Source organism: Labrus mixtus, chromosome 22, assembly GCF_963584025.1.
Source record: "Labrus mixtus chromosome 22, fLabMix1.1, whole genome shotgun sequence".
NCBI classification, from domain to species: domain Eukaryota; kingdom Metazoa; phylum Chordata; class Actinopteri; order Labriformes; family Labridae; genus Labrus; species Labrus mixtus.
This window is the reverse complement of record NC_083633.1, coordinates 14,141,012-14,167,810: the sequence shown is the minus strand read 5'-3', so window position 1 is coordinate 14,167,810 and position 26,799 is coordinate 14,141,012. Positions and strand designations below refer to the sequence as shown.

Sequence of the window (26,799 nt, the reverse complement as noted above, 5' to 3'; positions counted from 1 at the left end):
TTAAACCTAAACACATGCACATGTGCACGCACCCACAAACAAACATCACACACTTAAATATGTAATGATGTGTGCTTGTACTTTGTTTGTTATCATATAATATTATCTTTTATGATATGGTGTAGTGGTCATTTAGGTTTTGATACATCTTTAACATCAAGCTGCCTGTGGAGACCTTTTTTTAAAAAAAAGCTCAATTTGAGATGAGACGTGTTTTATTTGGGGCAAATCAAAAGCTACAGTGCCAAGCAGAGCCAGTGTCACACAACTTGGTGAAAAGACATTGAGTTAAGAGCTGGTGCTTGGAGTCATTTTGTTGCTTTGTTACCAAAGAAAATTGGCAAATGTCTCCAGAAAACTGTCTTTGTGTGCCTGAAAATTGAGGTCCTAGCAATTAAGGATAATTTTAAATCCAATACTCGACTGTTCTGAAGACACAAAGAGTGGAAACATCTGAATTGTAAAACATATTTCATTGTCCTAAGTTCACATTCAGTCCATCACCTTCTACCTCATGAGTTGGGTGTCTGTATTTACACAATCCAAATATCTGTAAATCGGCTTCCTTGTGGTTTCTCTCAGTTAAAGAGAGCCATGAAAGATCAGAGCTTGAGTCAATGAAAGAGCTGAAAAACCCGATCTTCAGTGTGTGCGTGTGTAAACAGAGACTCGGCCAAAGAAAAGAACAGGAGGGTTGAAAGAGTCCAGATGTGGGGGAATAAACGGCAATTCACAAGTAGCTTCAAAATATTTCTGATTTCTGAAATTAGGGTCTAAGCCTTCTTCAGCCTGCTATGGAGCATTATTCCATTTTCAACCTCCCTCCCTTTTGTTGAATCCCTCTATCTCACAGGCACTCTAACTTCATTTCCACCAAGTCTCTATCTTCGTCTTTGGGACAAATTCATGGGGTTTGCCACCTTTTAGCTCTTTTTATGTATTTTCTCTGACCATCTGTTCCTTTTAGGATGTTGGAAGTTCTCTTCTGTTTTTGTCCACCTCCTCTACACACACACACACACACACACACACACACACACACACACACACACACTTCATTAACATCATCATCTTTGTCCTCATCATCACAATCATCATCATCTGGAGACCAGCCGCCGCTTGCCTATACAGTCTCCCTCCTTTCTGCCTTTTTCTCTGGCACACACACAGTCACACACACATCTGGAAACAGTCAAGGCGTCTACATGCACGAAGAGGGGGGGCTACCTCTCTCTCTCTCTCTCTCTCTCTCTCTCTCTCTCTCTCTCTCTCTCTCGCGGTATCACTGCAGAGCTGAGCTGCAGGGGCAGCAGAGGCAGAGAGAAGAGTGAGCTCCAACTCCCGATCAGTGAGACACTGACAGACAGAGAGACAGGCTCACAGACAGACAGGCACACAGACTGACAGACCGCCGGACCACCATGGACTGGATCAGGACAGAGAACCCGGTCTCCGGATGAGACAGGACGGCCTGGCTTCTGTGTTTTTTTCGGGGGGACTCTGCTTTAGATACGTGGAATAACGGACTACCTATTGGGAGATTTAACCCCGTGCTACCCGTGATGGAATATTTACGCTCTTCTCATCTCCAAATTGTTCTCCTCTTCTCTTCCTCCTACTCCTTCTCTTCCTCCACCACCACCTCTTCTTCTTCATCCTCTCACATTTTGACACACTGCTGAAGATGCGCACGAATGCGTATTTTGCGCACTTCCATTGCGACCGTCACTGACAGCGCCCCGTGCTTTATAACCTTTTGAAACCTAATTTTTTTTGAAAAGAAGAAGGGAGGAGGACAGAAAGAAAGAGTGAGAGAGCGAGGTGTGAATTGAATTGAACGCGGTGCTAGTCTCATGTTTCTCGCCTAGGGCCCGGATGTACCGAGAGATGCACCGGTGCGTTTTCCCAACCGGTTCCGCCGAAAGCTCTCTCTTTTTTCTCGCCTTCACCTCCATCATGGGGATTAGGTAATATTCACTCCATCCGAAGAAACCCTCCCCGTAAAAAAGAAAAACGGATTACCCTCAAAAAACTGTCCGTGCCAGACAGTTCTTTCTTCTTTTCTCCCTTTTTTGATTTCTTTAGTTTTGGGGGGCTTTTTTTTTTTTTTTACCTCCTCGTGTTATCTCCCCTCCTTCTCCTCTCTACCTCTCTTCCATTCACCCATAGGGATAACGCCGGACTACATTTATGGTAAATGAAAGCAAAAACATGTACATCCCGGAGGACACCCTTGAGAACCATCAAGGTATGTGATTTTTATTTTTTTCAAAAGACGCAAACATGTTGTAAGTGTGCATGAGAGGAGGAGAGGAAGAAGAAGAAGAGGGAGGGAATAAGAGGGGTATGATGATCTGGAAATGGGAATGGGATAGGGAAAGAGAAGGAGGTGGAGGCAGGGGGGGGGGGGGGAAGGGGTGCTAGCTTCTCTCCTGGTTATCAACAGATTCACCTCGACTTTTCCTCTGTGTGTTTGTTTTTTTTAATCTTCTCCACGCTTTATGAGCAGTTTGTGCAGCAAGTCAACTTGTGCCAAAATAACGCAACAAATGCTGCATGAGAGATGTGCACGACGAGGCCTCTTTCCTGCTCGGTTAAGTCCACATTTTGGGGGGTTTGACAGGCCTGTGAATATCTGAACAGTGGCATAATGGGTGGGCAGTGGTCATATTTAGCCAACAGGCACTTTGTAGGCGGAGATCTTTATTGTTCAAGACAGAAAATGACAGCAAACGCGCGTTTCTGTAAATGATTTGGCAGATCTTCTCTTCCTTGAGGCTTTCTGTGAATAACCTGCACACGCAGGTTTTTAATTGTGTGATTCAGAAATGAAAACACTGGATGGTGGTTAAGGAGCAGGCGATTGAACAGCAAACACGGATACGCGCGCTCGATCACAATCGATCCCCCCTTCCTCTATAATCAATAGTCGTATTTCTCATGTTTTAATCCAAGTTTTCACGTCCGCGAGGGTCTCCTTAATAGCAGCGCGCGAGAGAGAATCGCACAGGGATGACAGGTGGCAGTAAGGGGGGCCTGCAGGACTTACTTGCCTGCTGAGAACTGGGTTGATGATGTGCTATTTTATAGTGGAGGCAGGCGAGGATAGTGTTGTTTTCAGTACAAAACACGACTAAACTTCCACATGGTAACTTTTTTTTTAAATAGTTTAAGGGCCAAGCCGTGCAGAGAGTGAGTGGAGATCCGGGGCTGTGTTGTGTTTGACGGGGAGGAAAGGGTCTGTTTGCATTGCGCAGTATTACGCGTCGCTCCTTCCACCCACGTTGCAGAGAGCAAAGCCCAGCGATGCGTTCATCGCTTCATGCAAGGCCCGGACATTGTAATTCAACACTGGCTTTGTTTATCACGTCGCTATTATCGTCCTCACGAGCGTTTACAGCGGCGTCGTCGTCGCTTTCGTCCGCCACTTCTTCCATCACAACCACAGCACACCTCTTCGCCTTGGCGACAGGTTCCATAGCAACAGGGGATGAGGAGAGGGGTGGCGGTGTGTGTGTGTGTGTGTGTGTGTGTGTGTGTGTGTGTGTGTGTGTGTGTGTGTGTGTGTGTGTGCGTGTATGTGCTCTGATCAGTGTTGCAGCGAGGCACGTTCACCAACAGTTTGCTAACGAGGAGCAACTAATCATAGGTTGGATGTTACCTGCAGAGGCTGCAGCACAGTTTAGATGAAGGCAGCACAAACAGAATGGTATCATCGTGAAGGGCAGGTGTGTGTTTGTGTGTAGGAGAAATTACACTACCTCGATCACAATAATAGACCTACCTTTACTCCATCTCAACATTCACGTCTCAAATGGCCCTTATTGTAAGCAATGCACATCATCATCAGCATCATCATTTAAACTGATCACTGCACTTCAGTCCGTCAGTCAAATCAGGAAAATTGCTAAACAAACTTGAAAGACACAAATAGGATTTTAATGTTTAACAAGTAGCTCCTTTATGTCTTCAAACTTACAAAAAAATACCAAGATGAGCTGACACTGGGGTTACAAACGGCTTACTTTTGGGTAAAAAAGACTAAAAACTGAATTCAAATGTCACAATAAAAGGTGTTTCAGCTATGACTGCACATGGCTGCAACGAACAACAACCAAACCTCAGATGAGGCCTATTGTTGGAAGGTGTGTTTGTCCTAATTCTCTATTTTACGTCGAAAAATACACACCTGACTTCTCCAGATCAACAAAGTGTGCCCAAATCATCTGATTTAATTAACATGGAAAACTGTTAACGCCCTGTCTTGATATTCATTTTAACTTCCTGATAATCATTGTGATGAAAGTGTAGTTTAGGCCTACGTAAAGTGAACTTTGAAGTCTTCTTGGGTGGTGGTTTCAGCACCACGGACAGTTCATTCTTCATTGGTGTATTGACAGCTCCATGACAGCTGCTGAGTTACAGAGACACACGTGAGCACTGCTTGTATCCAGCTATACACAAACAGCTGCTTTCATATGTTAGAGACTCAGGTATTTTGCTGATCAAATACATGATATAGAGTGTTTCAGTGGGAGAAACCTAGACTCATAAAATATCAACAATTTCAAAGCATCCCATGTTAGATTTACCTTAACTACTTTTATTTATCAAAGGAAGTGGCTTTTAAAAAGAAGGGAAATACAAGGGGTAAAGTTTAAATATCTCCCTGCAGATATATAAGATGACAGGGTTTATATTGTGGTGTAGTTCTTAGAGATCATCTTTAACCAAAAGTTTTAACAGTTCTCATGTAACTCCCACTGACAGCAAGGATAAAGCCCAGCAAGCTGTTTTTGACCCTGACCTCTCTTCTCTGTGCCCGTGGTGTCCTCTGTTCTCCTGCAGGGAAAATGAGTCCTCCCAACACATAAAAAAAGAAGATAAGCTAATATTCTGAAGCATATGTTGCAGTTCCTACTCCATATCTACATCCTCTCTGGGGTTGCAATAGAGTTAATGTCAAAGAAAATGCGACTTGTCACATGTAGAGCATGGACATGTTTTGGAACACACACATGCAACCATGCTGATACACACACTCATTAAAGCAGCCGTTTTCAGCAGTGCAATCAGAGAGTTAATTTTCCCTGTGGGCATTGTGCCAGAGGCATGATACGTCTGCTAAGGTTATTAATTGGTTTGTGATGGTAACACTTAGGTGCTGGCTGGGCCCCCTGACAATTCACCTGACTCTAATGATTCCACCCAATATAATCACTGATTTCATTGGAGTCATCGCAAAAAGAGATGCTGCAAAAAGCCCCTGATGTGTTCACTGATATGCTTTCATGAAGAACTTTTGCCTGGTAATGTTGCTGCAGAGTGTTTTCGGCCTTATTTATGTGCTTGTAAAAAGTCTTGGTATAGCTTACTTTTGTCAGACACAGTAAAGAGAAATAAAGTTTAGAAGATTATATTGGACTAATTTGTTTTATTTTATTTTAAAACACTTGGAAAAAACAGCGTGTGGCAAAGATTTTCCCTGCCACAAATAAAGGAAACTAATGAAGTATTTCTTTTAAATGTGTTTTAATTAGAATCCACAGGAGCAGAGATGTAACTGAGCGAGCTAAGCCTTCTATTTGTATGCTTAAGGTGGATGGAAATCTGGCCAATTAACACAAATCTATAACTCTATCCAGTTGTTGCTCAATATCAGACGCAGAGGTGAAAAAGATAGGAATTGAGAACTGGAGAACTTTTTTCAGGCTGTGGCTTCAGCTCTGAATGTTGTCTTTCAAAAACGTAGCCTGGGTCTGTTTATAGCTTTGTTTAAACCTCATCAACTAGTATACTCTCACACTCGCCTCTTACTTACCTGGTATACTATAATACAGTCTTTTGGTCCTGCTTGCAAACCAGTTTTAGCTAAAAGAAGGTTATAATTCATTTGTTTTTATAGTGTCTTTTCTAAAAGGGCCTGGTATTTATAGTAACAATCACTTCAGCTCACTTTATATTTTTAAAGTTGACATTTTGTGCAGATAACACCAACACTGACTGTCTCTATTATAAACAAAAATAGCTCACCTTGTTACCATGTTGCAATTAAATATGACCCATTTTGATCTAACAATGTCCCCCTTTATCCCCTCCTCTCACAGAAAAATGAAATTGCATTCGCTTTTCACACAAAAGGACACTGCCGTGTGTGCGTGCTTGTAGTTTAATTTGTATTTGTGTCTGTAATTATCCATGTCTGTGAGTAGCAGAGAGACAAACAGACTCTCTCTTCAGTGAATCTTCCCCTACCTTGCTTCATGCAGAATGTTACCACCCTTCATAATTCAGTGGCAGAGGCAGAAAAGCTGAAATAATAGGACAAAATTGTTGCATGTGAGTTTTAACCTTCGTACTCGTGCTCAACTTAACCGTCCCTCATATTTATTCAACCACAGTCTGCTGCTGCCCGCTGAGCTGCTTTAGCAGAGGAATTGGGGTTTAGTAACAGTTGATTCAGTCGTTGCTTTTAAGTGAAGTTAGTCCTGCTTGCTCAGAAAAAAGCATGCATGCAAAGCTTATTTTATTCAGATCAATCGAGTGTTTCCTAGTTTATTAAATCCATTGCGAATGTTTCATCACATGTCTCAGTCAGCATTTCGATTCCCTGACTAAACCTAAAATGCATCAGAAACTATCGAGCCAGCCTACATTTATCAAACGTTTTCAAAGTTGTTTTCTTCTCCTCTTGAGGACAGACCTGACAAAGCATGACATCATGATGTTGTTATTTCAGCAAACTTAATTCCCATTAATAGCAAGAAAATCAGTTGCTTCTCTGTTTACGCTGCAGACTTGACATTCGAATAACGCTAACATCTGGCTCTACCGGAATTACTGAGAAATTCCCATCCATTCGGAGGCTTATCGCCTATCTGACGATGATAGACAATGATTGCAGAAAGCTTCTAAGATTGCCCGGACCCCAAGATAGACCCATTTTTGTCAATATTAGAAGCTCTGAGCAACTGCGCACATGTGACATACTGAAACAACAACGAACAGTTAACTTGGCTTGTGTTGGTTTTCTGGGACAATGGACTGTTTAAACCCTGTTCATGATACTTTTTTCTCCCCTGATAGCCTAACCATTATACAACAGACCTTTTCAGGTAAACAGAGTAATGTTAGAAAATAATAAAACTGACACAAACATTTGCATCTGTATGACATGCATCTGACACTGCGTCAGATTGAGATACCAAAGGGGTTAGACGAGTCGATATTTGATGACCTGTGCTAATAATAGATAGGTTCGCTAGGTGGCCAGAAACAGGACACAAAATAAATGATAATGTTGCTGCTGGATGTATAAATAGGCAACTGTTTGCCAACAGTTTACCTTACCAAAAAAGGCATAATAAATCAGAGGTGTGTTTACACCGTGTTTATACTGCCACAGAGGGAACCTAAATCATATCATGCAGGTTTAATGTGACTAAAACTTTATTAAAATAGTATAGTGACCTGTAGACTACATGTGTAGAGTCAGTATAGAGTAGCTTCTGTGTATTTAAAGATGCTTTTGTCACAGCTTCATTGTAACAGCTGTAGTTGAGGAAGCATTAAAGAAGTTCACATCAGGCCTCAGAGGGTATCGTGGCTCTCTATCTTAAGGATGAGACTCAACAACAGCTGCTCTTCAATGTAAAACACCATCTGAGAGAGAACTAAGACACATGGAGGGGAGGAAAAGAGGGGAGGGGCAGATTGAAGGAGAAATAACAGATGAGAATGAGAGAGGCATTACATCAATTGAAAGAGAGGAGGGATGGAAGGGGAAGAGAAAATAGCATATGGTGGAGAAGGAAAGATGGACAGAAGGTAGCAAACAGAGGACGCCGATGGAGAGACAAGAGGGACCTGTAAGAGACAGTAATAAAGGGATGGAATGAGTGAGATTCAGAGGTAGAGGGAGGGCCAGAGGGAGTGAGAGAGCACAGGAGGAGGAAGAGGAGGAGGAGGAGGGAGGATTATCTGTGACTGTGTCTTGCTTAAGCCTCTGGCTGCGTATTGGAAATCTATCCAGAGGCTGTCCTCTGCTCTTAGTGCTATCTGGCCTCAGTCTTCATTTCTGGTGGGACAATATGCCATCACCAGCATCCCAGAGTGAGTGTGTGTGTTTCAGTGTGTGTATGCAATTGGCCATCTGCCCATATGCATTGTCCCTGCTTGGCCGCCTCCGTCTGTATGTGTGCGACCGATCTCCGCTCAGTTCCTCTCCTCGTCTATTGATCTGGCCAAAGCCACCAGTAGAAATAATGACTCCACACCTGTTGCATACACCTATATATTTCCTCTCACATAACTTCTCTTTTTTCTTTTTTGTTTAAGTGCAAATATATTGTGTTAGTGTAAATTACAATCTCAGTGTATTTATGACCTTAAATAAAACTCCTTAAAGCCCCCCAAAGCTTACTGTCAGCAGACAGATTTAATCCAGAGGCAAGACGTTTTGAGGTGATCGAAAATATCGATATTTTGTTGTAGGTTGCTTTTAATCTCTACCTTAAGTCCACATCAATATGTTTTGTGAGAAAGCAAAAAGAGTGTGTTTTTGTCCTGGGTTTCACTTTTCAGGCTACTAACCATTATCTGCCAATTACACGTTTTCAGGAAATTATACTTCGTATTTAGTCTTTATTTTGACTGAAACAAGACAACATTTAAACTTAATAGTGTCCTAAAAAGAATTCCATCCTAAACATTAAAGTATGAAAATATTGTCCTCTGTTGACTTTATACAAACCCAATAGAGCACCACTGTTATGGAAAGCCTGATGATCAACTTCATGAAAGGGTATTTATAAAATGTGTATAAATTCAGTGTTGTTAGGTCTTTATTTGATACATTCTAAGTTAGAATCCTCTCATTTATTTATTTAACTATGTGCTCCATCTTCTGAAACTAAAGCTACACTCAAGCATAGAAAAGAATGAATTATAATTCAGTCTTACATGTTTCATGTGGCCTTCATGATCCCTCTAAGTCCTCCTTGTGCCCGCTCTACATGTGTGTTTACAGGCTGCCCTATAAAACGTTGCTACTATTTTTCAGCACAGAAACAAACAACCTTGTGCATGTGCCTCTGTGCATGCTTGTTCTTTCTGAAGTAACAGGAGAAACTGGGGGATGAAGAGAGACGAGAGTAGAGAGTGGTCTTTATTATTCATGCCCAGCCGTCCATGTCCTTCCCTCTGTTTCCGTCTTGTCTGTCCTCACTTCCCATGTTTCCAGAAAGTGTCTGTGTGCCTGGCTCTCTCTGAAGATAATCTGCTTTGCTTTCTCTCTCTTTTACACTCTTCCATCACTCAGTTAGTATCCACTGCTAGTCCATCTGAAGGTGTATCGTTCAGCAAGACCACATTTTCCCCTCCTTTATAAATTAGTCAGTCCATCCGCCTGCATTTACTGTAGCATTACAAGCAGATCTAACCACAGAAAACCATGATACATACAGAGCTCCATTTATTGTTCCCAATGGGGGATTCAGACTGTAAGCTCAACTGAAAAAACACTTTACAACACAAATGAAACAACCCACATATTTAGCTTGTGTGGTGATCTATATGCAGAAAGTTAAAATTATAAACTGCTAGCCTACACTCTGTGCGGGAGGGTTTTAATCCTGAAACTGTGTGGGCATCAGGGATGTGTGTTATAATGGCACAAGTAAGTAAATCTAGGTTCATGGTCTTACATAAATCCTCTGCATTTTAGTTTATTTTTATAATGTATGCTTAACCATGTAAGTTTGATACTGTAAAACAGTTTCCATGGTTTCTCCTTCCACGGCTTCAACTTTTGTGCGTCTTTGTTGGCAAACTGGGTTAGGGTCACTCTTTGATTACATGCATGTTCTGCGTGACTGCGTGTGAGTCGTGCTAGTTTTGTTTTGAGGTCATGACATTGAGGAGTCATTTTTGTATGAATGTTTTTGTGTATTCTGTTTGAGTGCTTTTCAGTACAAAAGATGCTGTTCAAAAAGAGAGGAAGAAAGAGAGAACTCAAAAACTACAAATATGGTCTCATTTGAGTTAAGTGTCATGAAATATTACAAGTGTTCAATCGAAAGGAACAGAGAGATTGCATTGTACCTGTTTTTCACTTCTTGAGAGATGGGTGTGTATGTTGTGGCTGCACAGAAAGTTTGGCATCTGAGGACTTGTCTCATGTCAGTTATGCAACATTGAATCTTAACTAGCTGCGCCTGAATAATTGCACAGGAAGGACAGAAGGGATAAATATCCAATAAAGATGATGGAGATATTTTGAACACAGGTCCACTGTCTGCCAGAGACACATCTTTTTTTTAGTTTAGGTGTCACATGTCAGGTTGACTGATGTTGTCATTTAGTCATCACCCAAAGACTTGATACAAAGATGGTGTTTTTGTCAATTAAAATCCATCCGGTAGAGTTTTTGAGACTTGAGTGTATTTCCCCTGCCTTCCAGCCAGCCATTGTTCCAATAAATGATTTGACTCTTGTTATAGATATACGTTTGTATTCTGTCACACTGAATCTCACTCAGTCAATGTTGTTCATATTGATGCAGTTGTAGCCTTGTTTAATCTTATAATATTAACTTATAATATTAACACTTTGTATTTGAACCTGATGAATTACATAACCTCAGTCTGATAACTGAAGGTCCTTACCATCCAGAGTTGACAACAGAAAAAAATACATGTACCCATTATAAAACACAGCATCAACATGGTAAACTTAAAAAGAGAAACGTTTTGATTTAAGAGAGACGAAATCGTCATGTGAAATGAGTCAAACTGCTCAAGATTGTCAAAAAGAATGGTGTTGATATGCAAATAGATTCAATGTGTAAGAAGATTTTTTTATTCTTGCTTCCAGTGACAAGTTCAACCACTGCCTGACAGGTCATGCCCAGCTTTGACCCATGTTACACTTCACTGCACATGCACAGACAGAGTGATAATAGTTCACACGCGCTCTGCACAGGAAGTGTTATTGTAATGGATCTACAACGGCAGCATCGCCCTCTGTGTTCAGGCTTTTGGTGCTGATGTGTGTGAGCTGCAGAAATCATGAAACCTCTGTCCTCATTAGTGGCTACAATCCCCATATACACTGATGACACACAAGTACAGTATATGCACAAGATTCACTATAAACGGCACATACCATCTCTCCTTTTTATTTTAGATTAAGGCTAAAAAAGGAGAGTGAACGGTATTACTAAAGTTTTTATTTTGCAGATATAAAAAGTGACCTTTCTCTTTAAGAGCTAATTAGGTCTTACTGCTACAGTTAGCATCTCCCTGTTTAGTAGCCAATTGAAAGCGAAAATCAAAGTTGGAATCCAGTCGTTCTGAAAAGTGTTATTTTTTAATTTCTAGCATCTGTTTTAAAGATCATTTTTATAGTAACATTCGTATATTTATTTTGGGATGCAAAGAAAATGTGGAAAAAGTACTCTTTGAAAATGACAGAGTTACATGTCTTTTTAACAGCTTGTATTTGTAGATATTTTGGTTTCTCTGTGGAAAGGTCGAGGCACCTTGAGCTCCCTGAAGATGTCATAAGTGTTTCCTTGCTTACTAGTAAGTCCGCACATACAGTAACTGAGTTTAGCTCTCTTTGGCTGTCACAGAGAATGTAGAGTCATGTGTTTCTACCAGAATCTCAGTTGCAGTTGTCTTGTTAGCCTGGCCTCTGGTGGGCTTGTCATGGATGGATAGCTGCACTACATAGAAGGCTACATCGCTATAGGCCTATACACACTGACACACACAATCACAGTCAGCCTCTGCTGTGAGCGCCACCCTGCTGGGTGACAGCACCCAGGCAAAATAAATTAACCTATGCGGAGTGATGCATCTTTGTATGTGTTTTTGTCTGCCTCTGGGTGTGTGAAATTATGCACTTGTTTGTGCATTTTCTTCTGGGTGCATGTCTGGGGACCGTAGCTGTCATATTACCTCTTGCAGCTAAGAGTCATGGGCAAAAAACGGCGTTGATAGCTATAGGCCGCTAAAGCACCATGTGTTTCTTTTCCTATTATACACCTACATTCAGGAAAGTTATTCTTTAGAAGACGATTTTAATGTCCAGTTTCAGCTTCATTGAAAGTGAAGTCTTATGCCAGACAACCAAGATGACATCATCAAGGTTATTTCAAGTCACTCCAGAGACATTAATCACACACTAATCTCACCATCATGTGTTAATTTGGCAGGATGTCTCTTTACGGTCCCTGTAGCCACTGGCTTTTAGTTCTCCAAAGCCGACAACAACAACAAGAATATCACAGAGGGACGTGACCCATCATAAACTTGATTAATATGCTTTGTGTTGAAAAGTATCCATGGCAACAGGCATTAGCAAAGTAGGCAGCAATGAAAACAAAAAAAAACAGAAAGAGTGAGTTAATGATCTATGAAACTATCTTACATTTATGTGTCTTGACCTTTTCCTCTCTTTAGTCCTGTGTTTCTTTATTGTTTGTGAGTCTTTCTGCTTCCTTTCCTCTCCTCTCCTTCTATTCCTCTTTTCTTATTTAGACTAAGGGAAGGTGTTCCAGTATGGAATGACCTGTCTATATAGGCCATGCGAGTGTCCTTGACGGTCTATGTGTGTAAAAGAGAAGAAGCTGGTGTGTGTGTGCATGTGTGTCCCCTGCCATCCCATCTATCTAGGCCAGTCGTGATGTGTGTTCTCCACAGACCACTTCCCCACAGACCAACTATATGTGTGTGTATGTGTGTGTGTGTGTGAGAGAGAGGGATATAAAGAGTAAGTCTGTATGTCTGTACGGAGCAGTCCACTTCCCAAAAGACCAGACTCACTTTCACACTCTGGAACCATAATGGCTAAAACAGGCTTGTTACAGGACTACATTATGTGTGTGTGTGTGTGTGTGTGTGTGTGTATGTGTGCGTCTTTTTCCATCTGCATAACCAGCTCCAGAAAGAGGAGGGGGTTTTAAATGGCTGGTTTAACTATTTCAGGTAGCTCATGTGTGTGTCTATGTGGCTGTAAGGTGGGAAATGGCTGCAGTGTACCACTCTTGTTCAAACTGAATTATCTCCAAAACTATCTGATGGACTGAGACCAAGAACTTTGGTACAGCAAGTCACTAGGGAGAATATGTCCCTATAGGGTCTTGTGTTTCCAGCTTTTATTTTCTCCTAAGACACATTAAAAAAACATTTCAAAGGATTTTTTGTAATTCATTGCCAGGTCACATGTCCAGTTTTTGTTTCCTTGGGCCAACAAGTTGAGATCACCCAACTACAGCTAGCTTTCTTTCATATAAGTGCAGTTGACAAGTTGACTCAAAAAGCTATTACTGAAGGACATTAGGAGACGACTTCGGCCTATGCGGGGGTGTTGTTTGCATTCAGCATTGAAAGAAAAATCTGACAGACCTGGTAAATCTCAGAGTCAGTTTTAGGAACATAGGACCATGTAGACATGTGGATGAGCACATCTATTGTTGGTAGATGATGTTTTCTGATACATGTGGGGTCCTCTGGCTTTTCAAATATCATGTTTGGCTTTTAGTTGGTAGAGCAGGCGCCTCATATTCAGAGGCTACAGTCCCCGATGCATTGGTTTCTTGCTTGACTCTCAGCCTGCAACCAAATCCCTGTCCCTCTTAAGGCTTCCCTGTTCAAGAAAGGCAAAAAGCCAAACAGATCTGTAAAAAAAAAAAAAGAATGTTCTATCATTCATTTTTTCTTACACGGACAAAAACCTGCAAAACTAATGGTTTCTCCTTTGCCATAACTTAATTCTTGCTATCAGCTTTAAACTACTTCCTGTTTAGTGCTTATGAGCACATGTTAGCATCAGCTTAAACAAACTAAATTAAGATGATTAGCCTTGCACAAAGGGTATTCATGTCACACATACTAAATCAAGTCTTCTTTCATCTCTCTCTCATACACAAACAGAACTAAAGACGTTCAAATGCCTGCCTTTCTCTTTGCACAAAATTGATTCTATATGTGCGTGTGTTTGTCGTTTATACCAAAGTCACCCAGTATGGAAATGAGAGTGTACACAGACTGAAGAGAGAAAGTGGACGAGGTCGTAGCTGGGCTGTAACTGTGGCTATTCTTCACTTCCTCTCTCCCTTTTTTTCATCTCTTTTTTTCTCTTTTCACTCCCTGGCTCGTCTCCTCTCCACATCTGTGATTTGTATTCTAGATCGATCCGTCTGAGGGAAAGAGAGAGATTCAGGGGGAAGACGAGATGATGGGTTTTTTTGGGGATTGGCCTGGCGCCTGTAGTGATGTCATAAGAACAGGAGGCGCGACATAGTCGGTTGTCATGTCAACCAAAAGGGATTCAACATGCTCATAAAGGGAGAGATATGGAGATAAAAGAAGAGGAACGAGGGCTATAAAAAAAAGAAGAGTGTCCTGTTACATCCACCATCACAGGCTATCCTTAATGTTGGCATATTAAATACACACCTGAGCCTGTTTACTGTCATTTTTTAACACCTTTCGATGCCACTTCCTTCAGTGTTTTCAGCAGCAGAGAGTGCTAAATGTCATAGTTGGTCTTCTGGGTGCATGCGCATGGGTTGCAGTGTGATGAAGTTGATGATTAACAACATTACCTCAACGTGGCAGACGGGTAACCATGGTAAAACCAGATTAAACAAACACAATGTTCTAACAGGCAAGAGAGAGAAAAAATTAAAGGGGCAGAAGAGAGCAGTGGAGGACGATGTGTTTCTCGGGGATTCATTGTGATCGGTGTAATCTGCTGATAGCTTGTTGTCTCAGGGCAGTGTACAGACCTTGAAGGGTCACCTCAGTGAAATATAATGAATTGCTGCCATGTCAAGAAAGAATGACATTGCTGCTTTATAGTTGCTGCTAAAACTGTTTGGTCACAAATGTACTGAGTGATTCAATATCTTCTGGTTTCTTAAAGCGTGTGTTCGCTACAATTCACTTTTCTCTCATTTGCCCCTGGTGCTCTCACCTTCTCTCCTCTATTTTTCTGTCTTTGTGGCTTGAATCAATCTCCTTGCTTTTCCTCGTTTCCGTTTCACCTTCGTCCTCCTCCGACGGCTCCGAACTCTTCCATTTCCGCCCCCCTAGTCTTCGCTAATGAAGCAAAGATCTGCTTGGGGCCATTTTCCTCTCTATCAATATTGTATGCCAATTACCAGGGTTGGGTTATTAACACTGACACAGGGAACAAATGTAGCACTGCTCGGCCCTCTTGTAACCTTGTGAGCCCAAACACAAGTAGATGTACAAGTACATGAACACGACCTGTATTTGTGTGCGAGAGGGCTGTCTACACGCCATGTAAAAACAATTGTAAACACTTTTTTCACATTTCCTTTTAGACATAAAAATAGTCCCATAAACACAAACACACAATAACACAATACATTTTTACTAGCTGGCTTACCAGCTGGCTTCTACTAGCTAGCGTCTTTAATTACATGTTGTGAAAAAGAAAAAGATATAGTAAGTTCTTCTTTTAATTCAGCCTGCTGGCAAGCTGCTACAAATTAGCCTAGCATATTGCTGTCAAGAACGGCTTCTGTCAACAAGGTTAATTTTGCCTCAAGTTCCCTAGAGTCTATTATCTGTTATGACAGTGTTTAAAGTGAGACCCTAGTAGTTTCTATCACTTTTTGTTAAGTCATTGTGGACAAGTTTTAGCCTTCCAAGTAGGAAATTGAACACTTAACATACGTTTACACAGTACTTCCAAAAACAAAGTCAGCACTTATGTTCCTCCACAATGGCATTCAGTATTTTATCATAATTTTTTCCTCATGCTGACAAAATCCCAGGGTGGCAGCAGTGTAATAAATGTTAATTTTCCCACATTTAGCGTATGCTAATGCTAATTATGCCAGTGCTAACAGCTCAGCGGGACAGCAGGTTGCTACGTGTTAATGATGCCGGCAGTTTTGTCACAGCACAGTGGGGCTGATTGGAGCACAGATGTTTAGGAACTCTGTTGAACTGATCCTCAAAGGTTTTCCGAGAGGGAGTTTGGGACTGAAGCAGGGAAAAATCCATGATTTATGTCTTTCTCACCACAGTATCTCATAGTTTGCTTAGCTATGGTTGACTTAAACAATACCATGTTTTGTGGAAAACACATCTGATGCTTAAGGGAAGACCAGCCTACAAGGCAATGTAGTATATCATCAGTTTTAAATCTGCAGGGCTTCCTTATCAATTTTGCAAAATAATGCACGTTACATCTAGTCAATAAAGCAAAAACGAATGAGCAATGTCTTGGTAAACTATAAAAGAAGATTACTAAGGATTATTTCACATTTTATGACTTTCCAGCGTGCAAGAACAAATGCTAACAATTAGAGGACAGTGTCCAAGAGAAATAGATTTTGTAGTTGATTCAGTCATATATGCAGGAATGGTTTGTATTATTTTTCGGAACCATTATATTATCAGATAGCCTTACTCAAGCGTCTGGTCAAAGCCAACATATTCCTGACATACCGTAATGAGGACCTGCCAGAAAACAGCACTTAAGACCTTGACCCATGTTTTAAACACTGCCTTAAATTATTAAAATTGCTCCAGATTTAGACTTCAGCTCGCTTAATTTGATGTATTGGAATTCCCGTATTCAACCATGATAAAGTAATTGCATCCAAATAACCATTTCTCTGCACTATAAATCTAATCTTTGGGGCTGGAAATATTCCCCTGTTGCTCAAATACAGCCTACATTTCCCAGCTTGCTTGTCATTTTGCGCGTTCTCTGCTGAATATAACTCAAACCTATATCTACAGAAGACGTTCTACATATATATATATATATATATATATATATATGTATATAGTTGTTTTACTGAGATTTTCCTACAGCAGTTGTTTTGACAAGCGAGCCCAGGCTTTTATTGTTTGGCAGTTCAGACAGGCAACATCAGCCAGTCCCACAGTCTGAGCCAGCTGCTTGTTGACTGCCCAATCTGATAGGCCTGACTGATATAGGGCTTCCAGCGATCACACAAACACGGGCAAAAGAAAGCAGGCACATATACACATACACACAAAATACAGTCTAATAACCATTCTTCAAAGTTAAGGTAACACATATCAGCATTATAATCTACGTCTTCCTGTTTCTTTTTCAAAAATATGCCCAAATACCAGAGACGGGACAACATCTGCGGCATCTGGCCAATCATGGCTTTGATCTGAGGTCACATCACAGCCGTTCTGCTGAAACCTGACAGTCATCATGTGCTGTTTGTTCTCCAAAAATCAAGCTCATGAGGATTTTTTTTTCACAGAACAAAGCCAGCAGCACACTGAAAACACACACTGCACACACATGTTTGACCTCCTGGGTGTCTGTTTAACTCTCTTTTTCATTGCTTTTGCTAAAGTGCTGTCTCTTTCTGTCTGCTTTGCTTCAGTGTGTTCTTTGAGTATGTGCAGTGTGTGTTTGTCTGTTTGTGTTTGTGCAACTCTACCTCTAAGTCAGGCATCTGGTGGCCATCAGAGTTAATCACCCAGGCTTCCTACAACTGCCCGTGACACAAAAGCTCACGCAAATACTGTACACACAAAGCATTTATTGGAACGGGACAGCACGTTAGATGGCATTGGAAAGAAACATGGACATCACAAGAGAGGAAGAAAAAATAGAGGGCAGTGAGAGGCCACAGGGAGGGTAAAAAAAAAAGAGGAAAGAATGACAGATGAGAAGAGGGAGAAAATTAACGTGGAAAGGAGGGTAGGAAGGTGGCAGGATGTGTGAAACGGGCTATCACACATTTGGGCTTTCAAGAATAGAAGGACTCGATAATGACACAGTTTAGATAGATGCGAGCAGGAGGTGTGAAATGCCCAGACAGCAAAGGGAGCATTCATTCAGCACGCTGGAGCCAGGTGAATGAGTCAGAGGAGTAACACATTAAACAAAACACAGACAGACTCAAATTTAACACACACAAAAATTGAGCAATTCTCCCCTATTTTTGATCATATTGAGGTGCAATACCAGGGATAAAATTATCTATATTTAGAATTCAAAATCAAAGGCCGGCTTTCCTAAATATCCTGGACTCAGTGTTTTGAAAAATGCTTTAAGTTTAAGTTCAGAACATAGTAGTATTTGCACGGCTGGATTGAGGCAGAGGTTTCCTGCAGGGGCGCCCCTAGACTTTCCAACTCTGTTCTGTCTGTTCTGCATCTCATGTAGTTTCTTGGTTACCTAGGTGACAGCCCCGCCCATTCAGATGTATGATTGGCTGCCTGAAGCGGGTCCTATAGAACCTTTCTGAACAGGCTGCGCTGTCTCATTATTATCACCCCGGATGGCTAAACAATCCCTTAACAAACACTCTGGAAAATAATAATTTATACTTTATTGATCCTGCGAGGGGAAATTCATTTTTTACACTCTGTCTAGTTAACATGCTACACAAACATAGGCTGAAATACACACACATGCACAAACAGGATCCTATGGACATGCACTAATGGAGAGGTCTCAGAGTGAGGGGGCTGCCCACAGCAGGCGCTCCTGAGCTGGTGGGGGGGTTAGGTGCCTTGCTCAAGGGCACCTCGGCAGTGCTCAGGAAGTGGACTGGCACCTCTCCAGCTACCAGACCAATTTCTGGACTTGGTCTGTGCCGGGACTTGAACCGGTGACCCTCTGATTCCCAACCCAAGTCCCTACAGACTGAGCTACTGCCGCCCAAAAGACGCTGGTAGCAGCGGTGTCGCTCGATGTACCCACACACTGCCGACAAGCAGGTTATCTTCTGTCAGTAGAATGGGAGCGTTGGCCAATAGGCCTGTCCGTGTTAGGTATAGAGTTAGCAGATGCAATATGGTAACTGGCATCATTGGGCTTCATAATGCATCTTTAGAAACTAATGGGTGATGTCACTGAGACGACGTACATGTTTTATACAGTCTTTGGTCCTGGCCTTGCCTCGAAGTGATAAATCCACTTATGAAAGTAAGACAGGAAGAGGAAAAGACAAAAAGTTCTGGCGTTAATTCCACTGAAGTTACTGAGTCTAGCTGCATAGCAGTGCTCATGATGTGGAAATTGCATCACTATTTCCAGTGATGTCAACGTCTGAATTCTTATGGCTGCAATGCATATAATGTCTCTTTTCCATTTGGCTTTATTCTATGTTTCTTTTTCGTCAGGCCTTCATCCGTACTCAGTTTGTGCCGTCTAGTTTTCTTTCCAGCGTTGATAAGTGAAGCTATAAAGTTACATTGTCCATGCTGTGAGCCAGGCTGAGCCGTGCAGCGGAGCAGTTGTTAGCTGCAGTAAAGGCCTCTATTCCATCTTGACTGTTTACTGTCAAACAGACAAGGTCAGGACACCTGGTGCACTCTAAATGTGTCTGTCCCCTTTTTAGGACTCTGTCTGTTTCTATTTGCGACATTCTCCTTTCAACTCTTCCTGGGCTTCATGCTTCTCACTGTCACTTTGTTTCATTCTCTCATGTGGAAGTATAAGAGAGGGGTCCACATTCTGCTAGTACTACAGTGACAGCTTTGTCTTGTATTTTTTATTGTTGGTATACCTTATGCTTCTACCATAGGCTTAAACTCAAGGTTGTCAAACATTTTATTGAAACATATACAAAAACGTATCTGGCCAATAAAAGTCACAAATCCCCGAATTTGGTAATCTTCTAATTTTTCATACAAAGCTCCCGAAAAAAATACCAACTAGTCTGCCTAACACTTAAACTATTAATAAGGCATTAAAACCCAATAGGAATATTGGATAATATTTGATAATATCTGATAATCTAAACATTACAAAAACCATGATAGATTCGAGTTACAGATGCTTTTAGATCACTTTCATAGGACAGCTACAAAAGAGATTTTGTAAAGAATACATTTGAACATTAATGTGTATGAAAATAAAGTTGCTGCTACAAGAATATCAACATACAAGTATTTCATTAAAAAAAAGATGTCAGTATCTCATTATGTGTATACATGCATCGTACAATTCTCCCAGCACTTTAACAAATAATGTGTTTTTCTTACTATCAATCATAAGACCTAAGATTTAAATATTTATTTGGTCAGATTTTCATCATGCAATTTTATGTAAAATATTGTCTCCTCATTTTGTATGTGCATGTGTTTTTGCTTATAGTGTATACATTCAAAATTGTTTCCCTGACAGCAGGAAACCTGAAGTCACATTTTGTGATGTGAAACTTAAATGAATATGATATTACTCAGTGAAGTCTTCAGCTGTATGAAGGATAACGGAAAGGCAGACACAGACATGTTGACATTGCTAAAGAGACCCTGAGGGGGCAGAATGTGGAAGAAAAACTGCTCCCATCACTTACTGGCCACTGACTGCTTATCTCTCCAGCACAAACACAAAGGGAAAACACACACACACACACACACACACACACACACACACACACACACACACACACACACACACACACACACACACACCAGCATCACCCAAACGAGCAGCTGCCTCCTGGGATCAGTGAGAGCAGCTGTGCGAGCAGTGCAGTCGTAGTAAATCAGAATATTCTCCTAATTGACCTGCCTGCTTGAATAAATGCAGAAATAAAAGGAAAAATGGTTTAACAGCAAAAGGAAAAGACTGAATTCAGTTAAGCACAAACCACCTTAAATAACTTATAAAAAATCTTGATAATATGTTTCCAAAGTGATTTATTTTGTTTAAAAAAATGCACTTCTGAATAGATCCTCAGAATGATTAATAGAGTAAAGCGTCGATTTACTACAGTTAAGCCACTTTAATTTGATTAATTTTCAGTTCTTGGTCATCATTTATAAAAACTTTTAGGAACTGAAAGTTTGTCCACTGCTTCCTGTTTGCATTGACTTTCATTTTTATTTATAATAAGTTTTCAGTTATGATTTTTTTAATCACCACACTCTTTATCCTGTCGCCCATCGTATGAAAGATCACTGTGGAGCTCATGAGTTTCTCCTCACTGAGCGTGCTCACTCTCTTGGCTTTGATTGGGTGGAGAGAGGACCACCATAGCAACAGCCAGCTGATGGATTAAAGCCCTAATTGGGAAGAGAAAGTCACTGATTACACACCCACCAACATGAATACACACATACATGCATACGCACACACACACGCACACACACAGACACACACTCAAACACACATTTAATTAAAAGGAAACTGAAGACTTACTTTCTCTTTCTGTTCGACGATGTCACCATTCATGTTACCCACACACACACACACACACACACACACACAAACAAACACTCACACACTCAATCACAGTGTCACTCACTCTGCATCACTGTGGGAATCAAATATGGCCGCCTCTTCCCCCCATGCCCCTCCATCATCTTTGTTAATCAGCATCGTGTGGAGCCACTCCACTCTCATTAGGCCTTGATTAATCCATTAATTACTAGACAACTGTCTTCGATTGTTACAGAAGAATATGAGTGTGTCCGTTTGAGTGCATATAGTCCGTATCATCTTATCATGTATATGTGTAAGGCCTCTGCACGTCGACTTTTTGTATGTGTGACATTGTGCAGTTACGTAAAAGTTTACATAAGCAAAATCTGGATAGAAGGTTGGTGGCGACACGCATTACACTTGTGAGCTTGTGTGTGTGCGTGTGCACTGAATACGTTATTAAGTAAGAGTGGATGTAATTTGCGGTGGGCTAATAGAAAGTGGTCATGCAGGCAGAACTAGCCGTGCATTACAAATCACTACAGCTGGCCTGCTCTTCTCTCAAGGTGACATTCAGCTCCATAACTCACCTGAAGAGGTGTGTGTGAAGGTGTGTGATCTCAGATTGCACATGTGCTTTGACGTTAAGGGGAAAAAAAAAAACCCTCTAAAGCGCTGATTTAAGTGGGCTGTTTGCTAGAGCTTACGTGGAAAATGGTTTTATTTTTGTTCAGTCTTCAGTCTTTTGAGGAATTGTTGGATTACATCTGTGATTACAGACCTTAAACACATAAAAGGATGATGTACTGTACCACATGGAACCTGTGACCCTGAAAATATTCAGTCCCTTCTATTTAGCCTCTCCACTTAATGAGAAGGCCAAAATTGCATTCTTTGTATCACAATTGGACCTGCGATACAATCCGTCTTAAAAATGTCTTCAACAAAAAAAAGAAAAGTAGCCAAGACATCTTTAGTTCTTCTGAGGTCTTTCCCGGCAACATTTTGTATACAATACATCCATAATTGTCTGAATCAGACCCAGGGGTCATCCCTTATTGAACCTGGCCTGGATAGCTCCCAAGAGTAGCATTTAGTACGGATATAGAGGAGCATATATTCAACCAAAAGCCTCTCAAGGTTCAGATCCACAATTTTCCAGCAAAGTACCACAGCCTCAGACGTTGATCACTTTACATATGAATAAGGAGGTTTTCTGAAAGCCAGAACACCACGTTTGCAATGTATATTTCAGCTGACTAGCTTTAAATTGCAGCAAAGGCAGCAGCACTGCCAAGTCTGTCTGAATGTTTTCTATTTCCTCAACTCATTCCGTCAATTTCTCTCTTTCCTTTTCTCGTTTTTCTTGTCTTCAAATTTTCTCGTCCACCACCCTGTTTTCCCTCGCTTCTATCTCTCTCACTCTCGCTCTCTCTCTCTCTCTCTCTCTCTCTCCCTTCTCCCTCTCTCTCTTGCGGTGGATTATTTTTGGGCTGCCTGGTTAATTTCAGTAGGAAGTCAAGCTCAGTGCCAGGGAAAGTGGAACGCATATAAAGAAGCCAAAAGACAAACAGAGACATCAAAAAGCTCCACATCTTTTTTTTCAGCCACTCAGTTAGACACTGCGCTGAAGCCTTGTCTCTGATGTCTGTGTGTGTGTGTGTGTGTGTGTGTGTGTGTGTGTGTGTGTGTGTGTGGGTGTGTGTGTGTGTGTGTGTATTGAAAGTTTTTTGTTAAATAATTTAATAATACTCTCATCATGTTTCCTTTTTTGACATCACCTGTAAAATTGCTCCTTTGTAACATTAATCAAGCTTTTCTGGCATTTGAAGATGATTTGGACCTCTCTGCATTTTCAAATTGAAAGCCTGTATCATGTAAACATAGACTATTTAAGAAGAGGATGTAGACATTGTAACAGCATCCATTGGTTTTCCTTTTGCTGTCGCATTTTGGCCTTTGGTGTGTTTTTTTATCTTCTGTTGTTGTTGTTGTTGTTATTGTTGTTTGGAACCAGAAGTGACCATATTTTGACAACTGGACAGAAACACATTGTCGCACTTCTATCCTGCCTGACAGGCTGCTGCGGTTGCATTTTGTCAATCACAGATAGCCACGCCCCCAAAGAAGCCATTGCTAAACTTGCTATTGCTTATAATGTTTCGGTACCTAATTTTTCCTCATATTTTGACTTCAATAACAGATCAATTCTATAGTGTTAAAAGTACAATCATAGCAGCAGTGAAAAGAAATTAATTAATCCATTCAAAACATTTTGTAGAGGGCAAACACACACACACACACACACACACACACACTCTTACGTGGACCATTGTTTTCAAAATGAACACGACTTGAAACTAACAATAGAGTGTGTAAAGTCATTGTTAGAATGTTTACACAGGTAATACGTCACTTGAGAAGTTTGATCATTTTCTCATCTGGTTCCATGTCAGACTTCTTTTTGCCACCATTTGAGTCTTCCCCTGCTTGTCATTTAAAGTACTGTAGGCAGGCAGGTAGAGGCACATCCATATCATAAAGGCTTTATCACCTTCTGGCAGTCTATGGACGTTACTCAAACAGAATGAAAGCACGGTAGCCTGGTTGGTCTGTCGTTAAAATCCTGACAGCTTCCAGCCCAGCATCAGTCCATGAGCTGCTGTGCAACATGCTTACGTGTCCTTGAGCAAAGACACAGACACTGCGCTTAATTACTGTAATTTACTTTGGACAGGAGCCTCAATTAAACACCTCAGATGAACTCCAACAGTTTTATAACCTCCACTCAACCCACCCACCCCCCACCCATACCCCCACCCATACCCCCACCCTCTTTTTGTCTCAGTAGCACCAAAGTTTGTGATGTAAAAAAAGAGATGAGCCTGGTTTTAATGAATATCTGTGATCCAGTCAACAGTTAGAGTGTCTGAGAGCCTGAGAGGGAACAGCAGATTATACCGTATTACAGGAAAAGAGGATGATGGTGGTTATTAAATTAATAACGGCTAATGGAATGATGGGACGTGTATGTGTTGGATTTGAGAATATGAGCGCCGTTTGTGTGTGTTTTACATGTGCGCTTAGTATGTCTATTGTGTGCATATATATATTTATATATATATATATATATGTGTGTGTGTGTGTGTGTATGTGTGTGTGTGAATGTGTGTGAGTGTGTTTCTTCCCTGCTGGTAAATGCAATCTCTGCTTATGGCTGCAGAGTAAGATTTACGCTGTGTGCTGCGCTGACCTAGCTTATTAAAGACTCTGTGAGTGTGTGTGTGCGTATGTGTGTGTGTGTGTGTGTGTGTGTGTGTGTGTGTGTGTGTGTGTGTGTGTGTGTGTGTGTGTGAGTGACAGCCACAGGTTACACTTTAGATGGTCTCCGTATGTCGGCAGCACATGATCGGCTTAGGGGACAATACGCTGCAGGACACACACATACACACTCACATCCAGGTGTTAATATCCTCCTGGGCAGGTCTGACTCACACAGTCTACTCTCTCTCTCTCTCTCTCTCTCTCTCTCTCTCCCTCTTCCTCACTTTAACTTGGTGACTCACAGAGAAGTATTGCCCTCAAGTGTCATGGCGTAAGATGAATAATTCACCCAGAGGACCCCTCACTCCCCCCCCCTCTTTTTTTCCCTTCCTCCTCTCTCTCCCTTTCTTTGCCCTTTGTCTCAACCCTTCTTTCTCACCTGGACTCCAACTCTTGTTCTTTTTCTGCCCCCTTTTTCCTCCTCCCGTAATTAGTCTGTGTGTGCGAGGGAAGTGGCAGCATATGTTGCACTGAATCAGAGAGAGAGAGAGAGAGAGAGAGAGAGAGAGAGAGAGCTTAAAGAAATCGAATCAGCATCAGACAGTTGGAGTAATAAAGAGAGACAGCACAAAGACAGAAGAAAAAAATGACCACATTATAGTAAAGAGTGCAAAGGTGTGCAGGTGGAGCATTATGGCAAAGTTATAAATATTTTTTTGGACTTTACTAAGATTGGCCAGAAGAACAAAAGACCCATACACTTCAAACTTCAATGTGTTCTCAGTACAGGGATACACAAAGTGCAAACTGTTATATATTAACAGTCAAGTTGTGTTTTGGATGATTGACAAAGAACACATTTGAGTCACACCTGGACAGCCGAGCTGCTGGATGCATTTGGAAGTCTGAAGTCAAGCTTTTTTATAGAAGTCTTGAATACAACCAACAACAACAAAACACTTGTACAGTGGGTTTTGGGCCCGTCTTTCCACCAAACCATACAGCATCCTCATTCATTTACACTGGTGAACCTTACAAAAAAGAGAATGTCACCATGAAAAAAATGTGGCTTAACATAACTCAACATCATCCGACAATACGGCACATTTTCAAAGAAACCAGTGCAAAATCAAATTGTTGGTAGATTATTAGTCATGGCATAATACTACTGTTGTTGTCAATATATTAGAATTTATTATAAATATTTTTTATTTGTAGATGTGGATGCCTGTATGTGTGTGGGCACTTTAAGGTGAAGCTTTTCTTATTTTTTGTATGATTGCATAAAGACAATAAAGGCATTCTCACTCCCTTACAGTTTACTATACACCACTGAGCACTATTTCAACTGCAACATGCACGACACCTCTCGTTGAGTTAAATGTCGAGGCCATGGAGGTTAGATTACTTGTTTTAGAGCGCAAAAGGACCAACAGAGGATTTGATAAAGAACAATGATGGATGGTAACGTGTGGTGGGACTTGAGAGATATGTGGGCGCTTCTAAGGGTTTTTATTACTGACTGTCCCATTTGTGGTTTTAAGTAATGGCAGACAAGAAGAAAAGGAAATAGAAAAAGGCATTTGTGGATGGAAGTGTCTGACAACTAATTGTCTGACAATTCACTTTGAGCTTCCCCGAAATGGTTCAAGACCTTAACGTCAAACCCTGTTATAGAACTCTCACTTTAGGACATGCACATGCGGTCTTGGAAAAAAAGGGAATTCATAACAACATAAAATGAACCTATTGCTGAATAATCAACTTACCAGGCACTCACACCACACACTTGCTAGCTAGCAACGCTCCACAGCAAATTGTAAGAACAGAGACAAATGAGGGACAGACAATAAGTAGGCACATGCATTTTGATTTGAGAACGCATGTTCTTAACCTAACTTTAGTTCTCAAGTGAAGTATGTTTGTGCATGTGTGTGTATCTCAAACTATGTGTGTGTAGCATTTCTCAACAACAGAGTGAAAAAATGCAATTTACCCCCTGGGATTAATATAGTATACCATCTTTTCTCTTCTAAAATAACTTTATTTGTGGCCGTAAGCCAAAATTGTGACACTTTATTTCACTTACCTGGAGAGTTATCGAGCATAGAAGCCAGTTTTGCTGCTTCACATTCACACAGTCACACTTTCTGCGATGGCCTTTTCTCTGATGGCATGAGCTAAATGCTTAAATTTCAATACCAAGAGGAAGGTTTGATACTTAACAGTGATGTCATTTTTTTTTTTTACTCCATGACTGAAATATATACCTTCACAGATCACGAGTATATAATCCTCTGCCTTTTTTTCTGTAGCTTTGCTTGTCTTTTTGGGACGATC

General features: G+C 41.1%; 1 protein-coding gene across 1 annotated transcript in view; it reads left to right on the top strand.

Annotated features, from left to right (window-relative positions):
• Nucleotides 1–854: 854 nt before the first annotated feature.
• cacna1c (calcium channel, voltage-dependent, L type, alpha 1C subunit) overlaps nucleotides 855–26,799 on the top strand; it is a 173,184-nt gene continuing 147,239 nt past the window's right edge. Inside the window, exon 1 of the mRNA XM_061029521.1 lies at nucleotides 855–2,248. Coding sequence (XP_060885504.1) covers nucleotides 2,191–2,248 — 58 coding nt within the window. The 5' untranslated portion in view covers nucleotides 855–2,190. The remainder of the gene's footprint in view (nucleotides 2,249–26,799) is intronic.